We start from the raw sequence: 13,817 nt of genomic DNA on the forward strand, positions 1-13,817 counted from the left end.
TATCAACTGTCATGTCTGTTACCAAGCAACCAGCAATGCTTGAGCTGCTGCTACAGTAAACAAAAGAATTGTCCTTTTAATTTCAATGGACCAGAAAAATACATTTTATTAAATTCATAGTAATCATAGTCTGTGTCTTTCTGTATTAGTGTTTTAGCACATCATCTATCAGTTACCATTCAATTTAAACATTTAGCAAATGTGACTTACAAAAATTAAAAAAATTATTCTTCCTAAGTGCTAGGATACTATTGTACATTTCAACATTTGATAGAGACATGACAAGAAATAGATGCTGAGTCAAGTGTGTACTGTATTCTCCCGCAGCTCTATCATAATGTGATTGTTTCAGCTGGCTCTCATTAAAGTTTTAAGTTAGGACACCTGTGAGGTTACCCTAAAGTTAAGACTGTTTTTAGGATGTTTTGTCAAGTTAGGATGCTTCTGTAATACCACTTTCCTATCTGCAGTTAAGATAAGATAATGCATTTAGGAACATCATTCTGTAATAGCTTTTGTCTTAAATGAGGTCCTAACTGAAATTACCATGGTTACCAAACAGTTAAGATATGATTTTAAAGTTAGGACTTTTCTGTAATACGCCCCCAGGTGAATATTTTTAAGACATTTGACAAGTTAGGTGTGAGGTTATCGAAAAATAAAGCATATCCGTGAAACATTTCTCAACCAATCAGAATACAGCATTCAACAGACCAGTGGTATAATGATATTTATATTAATCCTATAGAGTACTGTTTTTTACAGTACTGTACTGTGATTTATTCTTACTCTTTTTGTTTTTAAGGAGAAACATAAGCATTGAGAATTTCACCTGAAGTTCTTACACATGATCAGACAGGTACATTAGTGACATCACTAAACCTCTATCATTAGATTGATTGTGATTGGTCGACGGCTGTCTGAATGTTCCACTTTTAAGTGTATGCTGTTTTTTTAAATAATAAATGAAAAATGAAAAAAGAAAGTGTTAGATTAGATTTGTCTTAGGTTTTCTGGGAACAAATATCTTACAGAATAAAGAACTCTTCAGATGTTTTACAGAAGTATTTATCTCTCTATAATGTTCTAATTTTTATTAGTTTGTGATTTGTTTTGTGTTAGTAATGCTGGCAAAAGATTAATTTTATTCCTCAGTCATTTTATTTATATGGTGCTTTTTTCAATGTTGCATTGTTTCAAAGCAGCTTTACAGGAAAGATGAAGAAAAGAAACAACAGAAAAAAGAAAATATTTAATATAAAGTAGAATAAAGATTATTATTGCAAATGTTATTGTCCATATAAATAGATTATGTCAAGATCATGAAGTGCTCCCCAGCACCACCCGCCTACAAAACTGAAACAGCGACGTCTTAAGTTTGTAGCCAGATCTTCAAAAGAAAAGGGTTAGTTAAGTTCATGTCAGTCAAACAAGACAACAGGGTGACAGCAGCGACAAAATAACAAAACTTTACTTGTGGAGAAAAAAACAAAATGGTTGAAATTTGAAATGTAGACTCATCAATGATTTTAGCAAGTGTGAAATTGAATGACTTTTATTTTCAAAACCATCATAATGTGTTATGGTTTATAATCATCACTCCTATATCAATTATGAATGAATAATGTGTTAACCTTTAATCTGATGTTCAGTTTATTTAACATGATACCAAAGACTGAAGTTTCTCTGAAGCTGATTATTTTGATATGAGGAAAGTTCTGCTGCTCTTCATCCATCATAAACTAAAGAAGATGAGAAGATCTTCAGTCTCAGTCATGATGTCATTCATCACACATTTGGACACACTTTGAAAGGTGTTGGATCTTTCACATTTATTCATGTCTTTATTTAAATGTGATATAGTTTAGTTTAAATCTGTGCAGCTTGTTTTCTGTCAGTGATGTGAGTCTCACAGATGTTTTCATCATCATTTGCATCATCATTCCTCCGCTCATATCCTCACTGACCGTACATGGAAATGCAATATGAGAACTATTAGGAATTATGAAAGTTATTGTAAGTGAATAGTTATCACTTTTAGATAGCTGTTATCATCTCCAAAGCATCCAAACCTGTGGTCAGAAAAGTCTAGAAGTAGATTGAGTAAACAGTGGATGGTTTGTAATGTTTTTAAGTATGCTGCAGTTGTTTGATTTGAATGTAAAGATGACTGTGGTAATGTACAGGACGCGTTTGAACCAAGACGGGTAAATCATCAGTGTATACCTCTTGTGATTTGAAGTTGGATTAAAAACTATTCAAAGGATATCCCGAGTTTCCCTGAGGGGTCATGACGTGTATAAAGTTATCAGAAACTGACATGGACATCATCTCTCATGGACGCTGCTTTAATTCATCAGATAACTAAACACATCTGATCTCACATCCCACTGTTACAGATGCCCGGCAGAAACCTTTCATCGCTAAGAATCACCTCCAACATTCTCACACGTGTCACAAAAGTAAGAAGTATTTGAGGTCAACCACATGATTTCTCTCTTCTTAAATCCACACAAACACAGACAGACAGAAAACTCCCTTTCTAGACTACAGCAAAACATCATACAGGATCACCTGTGACCTCTTCTTCATCCTAAACTTCACATCCATTCCTTTAATCTGTAAAAGTGAGATGAATGTTGGCAAACATAAGACATCTCTCCTTGCCTTCTGTCAAATGAGACTGAAGAAAGTGTTTAGTTTGAGATCAGTGTCTGTTAGATCTCCACATACATTTTGATTGATCAATTTGACATTTTAGGATAAATGCAGATTTTAAAAAGATTCAAGCTTTTTCCATCAAGGATGGTATTAATAAAGCAAGCGCTTACGCAGTAATTTCTCTGGAATCTGAATCTGTGTCTTTGTTGGGGCATGAATACGATGCCTGCAGGGCCTGAATCCTGATCTTACTCATCTTTGATTGGAAAGCTTCAGACCTGAGGGAGACAAAGCGAATCGATCATCATCTTCATGTTTATACTCACCTCAGAGGTGTGACAAGAGGCTTTTATGGATTTTCTTCAGTGACGCAGGTTTGTAAATCCAGGTTGACAGATGAAATGCAAATCACGCAGGAAATATGAAGAGCAGTAAAAGTTTTTTACCACCGTGTTGGGTTTGGTCAAAGCTCATCTTGCTCAATCAGCTATGGATTAAAAGAAGTTTTTAGTTGGTCAGATGTACGACTAAATGATCATATCAGATGAGTTTTCACAGAATATCTTAGTGTCACATGACAATGAAGTTAAGACTACTCCAACAATCTCTGCAAACCTGTAAGAATCCTTTTTCAACACCTGAGCAACATTAAGAAAACCACACGACAACATCCGTCACCATAGCAACCCTTCATATATAACACCAGCAGCACATTGTAGGTTTTCTTTCACAGTATTGAAGAGTTTATGTTTCAAGTTCACAGACTGCACCGTTTCCTACAGCATCCTCTTCATCTCATCTCAACATCACTCACTAAACGTGTAACATTATTATTATTTCACTGGTGATATTTAGTGGCTGTAAATATTCACGCATGTTTTAAGTCACACACACACAATTTAAGCTTCATCTTTGACTGAATTTACCTGCAGTGCTCTATTATACCACAGAAGCAGAAATAAAGAAAAAAACATAATTTAATCCAATATGGAAGAATCTGAGGAAAGACAGTACACATGTCAAAACATAAAAATTTCAATAAATATTCGAATATTTTGATATTTTGAATAATTGCCAACAAATAAAAAGCATTTTTATACAGAATGTGTGATTTGTCTTTAAATGTAACACAGATTAAACTCATTGTTTTAATTTCAATGGGGACATTTTTGTCCTTCTGCACCCGAGTGTAACAATTTTGCATAACTAGTTTTAAAAACATTTATGAAGGCAAATTAGAGTAAAATATTATAATAGAAATACACAGCTTTAGCAAATGTTATGCCAAAAATGACAAAAAAAGAAAATTGAAAGGGATACAAATGTGGATGTGAATGCACACTAGAGTAGAGATTTATGAATCTAATCAGAACTCGTTGGCTTGAGAATAATAACTCACACCTGTCATTGGTTTAAGTGATATTGAACAGAGAGGTTGAGTTATATATCAGTAGATGGAAAGATTGAGAGATTCTGTTAGACGTCAGCGTCTCTCACTGCAGACTTTATAAGCAATGATCACATCACTATAACATTTCATATTGTGTTCATTCCAGAATAAACACACACACACACACACACACAATAGTACTGTAGTATTACTGCTGTGATTCTATAAACTGTGTTTTTATATTCATCACATCAACAACATGAATAAAACAATTCAGATACTTCATACAAATACTGAAAGCTCAGTTTATTAATCAGAAAATAAAATATTATATTCATTTATTTATTATATTTATTATGTATAACTGCGTGTTTCCCTCTCTCTCTCTCTCTCTCTCTCTCTCTCTGTATATGATAAAGTTTTGCTGGCTGATGGAAAGAATGTGCTGTGTGTTTTTTTCTAATGTTGGATATAAGAGTCATGCTGGCTGCTGATTGGTTGAGAGCGCAGCTGAAGAATGTGTGAAAGGAGTTAAATAGAGCTCAGCACTGAACACACACAGATCATTTCATCACTTCATCTTCTCTCTTTAGGTAAGGGTTTAGTATTTTAACATCTCGATGCGAATGTTTTATTATTCATACAATGAATCGATTTTAAGCTAAAGTGTTTTGTGTGTTGTGTGTGTGTTGTGTAGGGTTCATGATGTCTTTGAGATTTCTGCTTTTAAGTCTCGTGTTGTGGAGGTCTGACTGCAGAAGACATGCAGGTGAGATAAACACGTTGTTATTATTATTATTGAATTATTATTATATTAATGTACAGAATATAAAGTGAAATACCTGTAGATGTTTTTGAAAGCTGTATTTTTTCTGTGTAAATGAACAGAAGTGCTGGAAGATGACACCGTTTATGATGTGTTTGAGCTCACAAATGTTCATAAGCATCATGTGGGAGTGAGTTTAGTGAAGGGTCCGGATCCGAACAGTCCGGCTTATAAGATCCTGAAGCCGAACCTGATTCCCTCCGTACCCGAGCCCTCCTTCAGGGACCTTCTGTTCTCCATTCACACCGAGCGAGGGTTCATCCTCACGGCCAACCTCAAACAAGCCAAACGGACCCGGGCCAGTCTGATCACCGTCGAGATGAAAGACGGTTCTGGTTCGCTCTTTGAGATCATATCGAACGGAAAAGCAAACAGCGTGGATCTGCTGTACCGGAGCGCGATCGGGCAGCAGCTCGTGTCCATTGAAGATGTGGATGTGGCGGACGGACAGTGGCGGAACCTCACGCTGTTTATTCAAGAGGACCGAGCTCAACTTCACGTGGGCTGTGAGGAGATCAACACTCAAGAACTCGATCTTCCGATCCAACAGATCCTGAGTCAGGACATCGCGGACATCTCCGAGCTGAGGATCGGCAAACCAGCGACTAAATCTGATCGATTCATGGTGAGAAAGTTGCTTCTGAGTCTAACGAAACATGTCTTGAACTGCAAAATAAAAGACTTTCTTACTTAGGATTTTTTTCATGTTTTCAGTAGCCTACAAATATCAAAAATCTAAAATTAAGTTGCGTTTTCTTCAACAGCAAAATGAAAAAAGTTCTTTAGACCAAAAACATAACATTTAAGTGCATTTGTGCTTAAAACAAACAATTGGTAGATTTTTTTTTGCTTGTTTAAGCCCAATAAGTTTTTGACTTATTTTCTTATGTAATTTTGCTCATCAAGAAAATGCATTTTAACTTAAGAATTTTTAGATATTTATAATGAAAATAAGACACAAATACTAGAAAGTGTGATATTACGTTGGTTTAGATTTCTGTGTGTATTGTGTTGCTGTTTGTATTGATTGTGATCTAAATATCTTTTTTATTTTTTGTTATTCAGGGAGTTTTGCAGAATGTGCGCTTTGTGTTTGGTACGACGGTCGACGCGATTTTACGCAATAAAGGCTGTGGGAGCTGTAAGTCTTTATAAAAAGAATTTATTCTCTATATTAATTATTAATACATCAACAAACAACATTAATATATATAAAACTGTCAGCATTTGAGTACAAAGTCATCAGAAATATGAAATATTAAACACATCTGGATGGAGTGACTAAAATTCAGTACTGGAAAAACCAGCAAGACCAGCATATCTTGTGTTTTGGTGCTGGTTTGTGCTGGTGCTGGGATGATAATGACCACCAGCTAAACCAGCATGGACCAGCATATACACAGCATGGGAACGATGCTGGTCTATGCAGGTTTTTTATTCACCTCATGAGGTTTTTAATGAGATATCTCCTCATGTGTCCTTGACTCTCCTTTACCATCAAACACATAAAGACATTGATATAAATCTAGAATCAGAGTGATTTTATTCATGTGTTTGTGTATCAATACAGCCGCCTTCATCACTGACGTCATGACCTTAGAGAATATATCCAGTCCAGCCATCCGCACACATTACACTGGACACAAATCTAAAGGTACGAGTTTCAGACGGGTCGATTCTTTGTTTTGTCTTGGATTCGAGTGAAGTTAAATTAAGATTTTCTCTTTAGATTTACAGGACATCTGTGGTTTCTCCTGTGAGGATCTGAGCGGTATGTTCAAAGAACTCAAAGGTCTCGGTGTTGTGGTGAAACAGCTGTCAAATGAGCTTCGACAAGTGGTGAGAATCAAATAAAGTTCTCTCTCTCTCTCTCTCTCTCTCTCTCTCTCTCTGTGATATCATTGTGTGTTTCTATATTTCTCCACTCAGACTCTCAGCTGAGTTTTTTTTTCTTTTATTTCAGACAGCAGATAATAACTTAATCAAGACCCAAATAAAAATCCACGGAGGAGTTTGTCTGCACAACGGTGTTGTTTACAACGATAGAGACGAATGGACGATTGACAGCTGCACACACTGCACGTGTCAGGTACAGCTGCTGCGCAGACATGCGCAGATGACAAACTTACATTTGATTGATGAAAGTTTACTTCTTCCAACAGTATCATGTCTGAAGAGTTTTCCAGTGTAGTTGTTTCCTGTGTGTTTTTGTGTGAGTCTGTGTGTGTGTGTGTGTGGTCACTGACTCAGTTTGTATTCTCCACCCTTATGTTGACCTCAGAGTTTATTTCACCGCAGGGTTTTTCTTCTCTCGCCAGAGGTCATTTTTTATTGACAACCCTGATGCCAGCAGAGAAATGTTTTTTTTTGTGTGTATCTGGCTGACGTTGAGCTATCAGGACGTTTCAGTTAATGTCATTTTTGTGCTTTTTTTTGCCAGAACTCTGCTACAGTGTGTCGTGAAATCTCTTGCCCACTGATGCCCTGTGCCAATGCCACTGTTCCAGATGGTGAATGTTGTCCACGCTGCGGTACTCGTGAGTATTGACGTTTATACGGTTTTGATGACAGGTTTCCTTCTGGGGACTGAGTTTCATATACCAAGAGCAGCTTCATTTTCAATCATGAGGACATTTAGGATCACTGATCTATATAAATGACTGGATTGCGCATGACGTCACACTTGTGAAGCCACCGCGCCGCCATGTTGGTATACCCAAACGTTCTATTAAATCAATGGACGTTATCAGATTTTAATGATAAAACATCACTTTACTCGTCTTCGTTTTTATATGTGAACTAACCCTGTACATTATTACAACACAAACGTCCAAAGCATGTAAATAGTTATTTACTGAAAGTTGTACATTTTGCGTTTTAATCCGTTATTATACATTCATCTTTATTACAGTATCAGATCAGCAGACAGACCGCAGCATATTTAGTATTAATGACAATAAACGTGCTCATTCTGAAATCTATATAAATAATCATGCTTTGTACCGTATGTGCATGCAATAATTTGCTAGTTTTAAATTCTAAACTTACAAGCTACCTAAACTTATTTAGAGAAATAACGCTGACCGTCACAGTGTAGCTGAATGTCAAAAAAACTTTATGTATACCCGTGTCATTAACAAATGCAACAGACACACTCACCTAACGGTTTTTTATAAATCCATTATCCTGCCCGATTAAAACATAAACATTGCAAATAACACCAGAATTAACAAAAAATTAACGTACACATATCCTAAAAAATAACATTGTGTAACTGATACGCTGTAAAGGGGGTAAATTTTGATCATGATTTTGAATGGAAGTCAATGACGCCCTCTGCCGGTTGGGTATACCAAGATGGCGGCTCGAACTCTGCGCTGGCTTCACGTCACGCAGTTACGTCAAGCGTTCTATGCGCAATCCAGTCATTTATATAGATCAGTGTTTAGGATCCATCGTTTTATGATTTTTTCCCTGTCTTACCGTTAGCAAACGACGATGCCGAAGACGGCTGGTCCCCCTGGTCTGAATGGACGCATTGCTCCGTGACCTGCGGCAGAGGCATTCAGCAGCGCGGACGTTCCTGCGACCGAATCAACAGAAACTGCGACGGCACATCGGTTCAGACGAGAGATTGCTTCACTCAGGAGTGCGACAAACGCTGTAAGTCGATAACCCAATAGATGTTCCTCTACTCGTCTACCCTACCTGTCAATCATCTTTACATGATGGTTTTAATGCAGTCAAGCAGGACGGAGGTTGGAGCCACTGGTCCCCGTGGTCGTCCTGTTCGGTGACGTGTGGAGACGGCGTCATCACGCGAATCCGCCTGTGCAATTCCCCTACACCACAGATGGGTGGCAGAGACTGTCAAGGTGAAGGTCGCCAGACCGAGTCGTGTCGGATGCCTTTATGCCCAGGTGAGCATGTGCTGCTTATGATTGAAATGAATGCAAGTATTTTTATACAATCATTAGTGTAATATGCTTCTATGTCGACTGACGTTAATGTCCCTAAATGCCGTCTCAAAGCAAAGCCAATCCTGGTTGGTTGATGTAGATTTCGCTCTTTCTGCGTAAATTAGTGACTCTTGATGACAGAAAAACTGAAATGAGAATTCTCTCTCTGTGTTTGCGTGTTAGTGAATGGAGGTTGGGGACCGTGGTCACTATGGGACTCTTGTTCTGTCACGTGCGGTGGAGGACTTCAGCTCAGACATCGTCTCTGTAACAGCCCCGCCCCCAAATACGGCGGTAAAGAGTGTCTGGGAGACGCCAAAGGAAGCCGTTTGTGCAATTCTCAATCGTGTCCAATTGGTAAGTCACGAAATCCAGGCAACACACGTACTGATTTAAATATAAACTTTGAATTCAGATGCAAATGTCATTCTTGCTATGAGATAACATCAGTTCATCTCGCTCATCAACAGATGGATGTCTGTCTAACCCGTGCTTCGCCGGCACTCAATGCACAAGCTTCCCTGACGGCTCCTGGAAATGTGGAGATTGTCCAGTTGGATACACTGGAGATGGAATCAACTGTCAAGACATTGATGAGGTAATGAGGACACGTAAGGCGCTCTTCCATGAATGAATGAATGAATGTAGACGTTGCTCTTTTGGGATGCTTAAATGATCCTTCATATCTGCAGTGCAAAGAAGTACCAGATACCTGTTTTGTGCTCAATGGAGTCCATCAGTGTGAGAACACAGAACCGGGTTACAACTGCCTGCCCTGCCCGACAAGATACACCGGAAAACAGCCCTTCGGCAGGGGAATGGAGCAGGCCGTTGCCAATAAACAGGTTTGACCCGTCATCTGCTTTAGAAATATATAAAGAATCTCAGAAACTTTGTCTAAATGAAATCTTCTCTCAGGTCTGCACACCAAGAAACCCATGCGAGGATGCCACCCACGACTGCAATAAGAAAGCCAATTGCATTTATCTGGGTGTCTTCTCGGACATCATGTACCGCTGCGAATGTAAACCGGGCTACGCTGGGAACGGTCACATCTGTGGAGAGGACACAGACCTGGACGGCTGGCCAAACAGCGATCTCATCTGTGTGGAAAATGCAACTTACCACTGCAAGAAGGTAGATGAGCGTTTTCTTCACTATATAATTAAGAGACGTCCTGTTATGACATCGAGGTTAAACATTCTTCAATCGTAACATTTTAGGACAACTGTCCTGATCTTCCCAACTCTGGGCAAGAAGACTACGACAAAGACGGAACCGGCGACGCTTGCGATCCTGACGATGATAATGACGGGATCCCTGATGATGCGGTAAGTCATGAACACATTCTTCTTCTCAAAGATTGTTTACAGAAGATCGTAATAACATGACAAAAAGGAGACGAGACTTTGCCAGTAGTAAAAACTAACTAAGCCGAATCTGTTTGAAACAGGACAACTGCCCGTTCATCTTTAATCCAAGACAGTACGACCTAGACCGCGATCAAGTTGGTGATGGATGCGATAACTGCCCACATGACAGCAATCCAGAACAGACAGACACCGACAACAACGGCGAGGGAGACGCTTGTGCCATCGACATTGATGGTGATGGTAAGAGAGGCGTTTAGACATTTTTGAAGTGTAACACCAATCAATCACTTGAACACCGTTGTAAGGTTGTGTTTGTCAATGAATTGTCCAGGCATTCTGAATGAGAATGACAACTGCCCATACGTGTACAACACTGAGCAGAAGGACAGTGACTGGGACGGAGTCGGTGATCACTGTGATAACTGTCCATTCCAGCACAACCCTGACCAGGTAACAATAGATTTTAATAACAAGATTAGTTATATGGGCTTTTTCTAATGACCTTAAATCGCTCAGATTAGCTTGGTTTCATAAAATGATACAGCAGATCTTTACTATCTCAGTCCTTCAGAACAGAACATGTTCATATCTTATCACAAACAGTGTAAATATTTAAGAAATCGGATGTAAATAAATTATGTCTCGTCACAGATCGACTCAGACTCTGACAATGTCGGAGACATGTGTGACAGCAACCAGGACATCGATGAGGACGGACATCAAAACAACCTTGACAACTGTCCTTACGTCCCCAACGCCAACCAGGCCGACCACGATAAAGATGGCAAAGGAGACGCCTGCGATCATGATGACGACAACGATGGCATACCCGATGACAAAGACAACTGCCGACTCGCCCCCAACCCAGACCAGTTAGATTCTGACGGTGAGACAAGGTTTTTTTTTACTTTTTTTGCTAGATTGTGCTTCCACACATGCTGAACTTTGGTCTCTTTCTGTTTCGCCCCAGGTGATGGCCGAGGCGACGCCTGCAAGTATGACTTTGACCAAGATAGCGTGCCTGATATAAACGACGTTTGCCCAGAGAACTTTGCCATCAGCGAAACAGATTTCCGCAGGTTCCAGATGGTTCCTCTAGACCCCACGGGAACTTCGCAAATCGATCCCAACTGGGTCGTCCGTCACCGGGGCAAAGAACTTCTGCAGACGGTCAACTGTGATCCTGGCATCGCTGTCGGTAAGTGATCAGAGACACAACTGAATGCATTCCACCGGAGCAAAGTAAGACGATAAGATCTAAGCGTTCGGGTTTTTTTTATCGTCCCTCAGGTTACGACGAGTTCAATGCCGTGGACTTCAGCGGGACGTTCTTTATCAACACCGACCGTGACGACGACTATGCCGGCTTCGTGTTCGGCTACCAGTCCAGTTCTCGATTTTATGTGGTGATGTGGAAGCAGATCACGCAAACCTATTGGTCTCACACACCCACCAAAGCCCAGGGTTACTCTGGACTGTCCATTAAAGTCGTCAACTCCACCACAGGACCAGGCGAGCATCTCAGGAACGCTTTGTGGCACACCGGAGACACTCAAGGACAAGTATGCACCGTTAATAAACTTCATTGAGTAAACGTTCAAAAGTCGAGGTCTGTTTGAAACGTCTCTCTCACTTTTTGTTTGGATAGGTGCGTACCCTGTGGCACGACCCAAAGAACATTGGCTGGAAGGATTACACAGCCTACAGATGGCAACTGGTCCACAGACCCAAAACTGGACACATTAGGTAAGTGTCACTGACTGATCAATACCGATCAAAAGCTAAAGCAGATATTAGTTCTCACCACGTTCTCTTGTGTTTGCTGTTTAGAGTTATAATGTACGAAGGGAAGAAAGTCATGGCTGATTCTGGAAGTATATATGACAAAACATACGCGGGCGGAAGACTCGGCCTCTTCGTCTTCTCTCAAGAGATGGTTTACTTCTCAGACCTCAAATATGAATGTAGAGGTATTGTACACTTGTACACATTGTTCTTCACTGTTACACAAAGACCACGTTACATTTGTCCAATACAACATATGCTAATGAGTGACTCTTTTGCAGATGTATAAACATGAAGGATCTGCTGCTTATCGATTATTATCCATCTGTTTCAATCTGGTGGGATCAAGAAGCTGGAAAAAACTTCTAACCATTCCTTTCACTGAGGATCTAAATATCAGGATGGTGGGAGCCCGCAGATGAACTTTTTGGCTCTCAATGAGAAAGAAACGTCACATCAGGTTTTCCTTTCTAAACCTTTGCTGGGTAAATTCATTTTTTAATAAAATCTCTGATCTGCTGTGGACGATGAATGAAGGAGCCCTCACGAACTGAAGCTTCTCCTTGATTCTTGAGGAGTGACGCACAGACTTTGTTTGACATTATGTGAATGTGATCTTTATCCTTGAGACCTTCAGGATTCAAGAGTTACTCATCGATTAATCATCCTGCATTGATATTGATACAGCCAGAGCCAATTTCTAATCAATAATGTCATTATTTTAAAAGAGTGAAATATTTCTCAGGGCTGGATGTGAACTTTTTTGTGATTTGCCAGTTGAAGAGGACCTTTCTTCTCCTTTAAGAAGATGAACGCATAGATGCTCACAGCATTTGCACAGACGAGCAGGAAGGTGTTTAAGATATTACGGAGAGATGATGGCTGATAATAGACTCTCACGGGCCAATGCCAATTACGCTAACAAAACTGGAGCTTCATCATCTTCGTCTTGATGGAATGATGAAGAGTAAACACAAATATTACCTCACAGTTGTACAATTGAAATCAACAACTCAAAGATATTTTCCATATTTTCTGTTTTCTGTGTAATAAAACACTTCCTTCTGTAAATAGTACAAAATACATTTTTGGAAGAAATGCCCCAGTACGACATGAATGGAAAGTTGTATATAGAAATATTGATGCCTTTTAAAAAATAAGTTATTAGTCAATTTGTTTTGAAATAATGTCATGTGTACATATATGCTATTTAAATAATTTATAAGGGAACGTAACCTGATATCTGAAAGTGTTTTGTATAAACTGTTTGCACACTGATGTAAGAGAACGATTGGACTTGTTTATTTTTTTATTATTAAGGAGGCTTCAGTTTTACACAATGATGATGTTTTGCTTCTTATTAAAAGCATTTCTAACTAACAAAGAGAAACCACTTGTTTTTATTGGGATTAAATGGATTTGTCCAGCCTTTGAAATCTAAACCCACAGACACCTCACGGTCACATCAGATCCTCCAAAACTCACAGTCATCAGTCAGATTATTGCTATGACACACAACCTTTAACCTTGATTCATTATGGACCGGTTTAACAAACTAACTTTGTTAAATCACACTGTGACGTCTTTTAAAAATTGTAGCCGAACCATCACAAGAAAAGCTTTATTAACAGAATTTACAAAACATTAAGTCAAGTTAAAGTCAGCGGTCTCACAGTAAAGACGTTAACATGGGAAACAAAACTCCACTGGTGGTGAATAAAAGCTAACGCTACAAACTTTAACTTTCGGTTGAGATGGAAGCTTACCGTAGCCATTAGTCATTTTAAAAAAGACTCCTGGTTGAATATAGAGAGGCGCATATA

General features: G+C 39.1%; 1 protein-coding gene across 1 annotated transcript; it reads left to right on the forward strand.

Moving 5' to 3' along the window:
- The first annotated feature begins 4,578 nt into the window (after positions 1-4,578).
- Positions 4,579-13,384, forward strand: LOC135761037 (thrombospondin-1-like). The gene is made up of 23 exons (XM_065275134.2): positions 4,579-4,644; positions 4,749-4,820; positions 4,940-5,502; positions 5,943-6,018; positions 6,448-6,531; positions 6,607-6,716; positions 6,841-6,966; positions 7,318-7,414; positions 8,367-8,540; positions 8,621-8,797; positions 9,020-9,193; positions 9,307-9,434; positions 9,529-9,681; positions 9,755-9,973; positions 10,060-10,167; positions 10,290-10,449; positions 10,541-10,659; positions 10,861-11,095; positions 11,180-11,407; positions 11,500-11,771; positions 11,858-11,955; positions 12,040-12,179; positions 12,276-13,384. Exons 2-23 carry the CDS (start codon positions 4,754-4,756, stop codon positions 12,281-12,283), a joined length of 3,516 nt encoding a protein of 1,171 aa, XP_065131206.1. The 5' UTR covers positions 4,579-4,644; positions 4,749-4,753; the 3' UTR covers positions 12,284-13,384.
- Positions 13,385-13,817: the final 433 nt, after the last annotated feature.

The sequence above is a fragment of the Paramisgurnus dabryanus genome, chromosome 17 (genome assembly GCF_030506205.2).
Source record: "Paramisgurnus dabryanus chromosome 17, PD_genome_1.1, whole genome shotgun sequence".
Taxonomy (NCBI): domain Eukaryota; kingdom Metazoa; phylum Chordata; class Actinopteri; order Cypriniformes; family Cobitidae; genus Paramisgurnus; species Paramisgurnus dabryanus.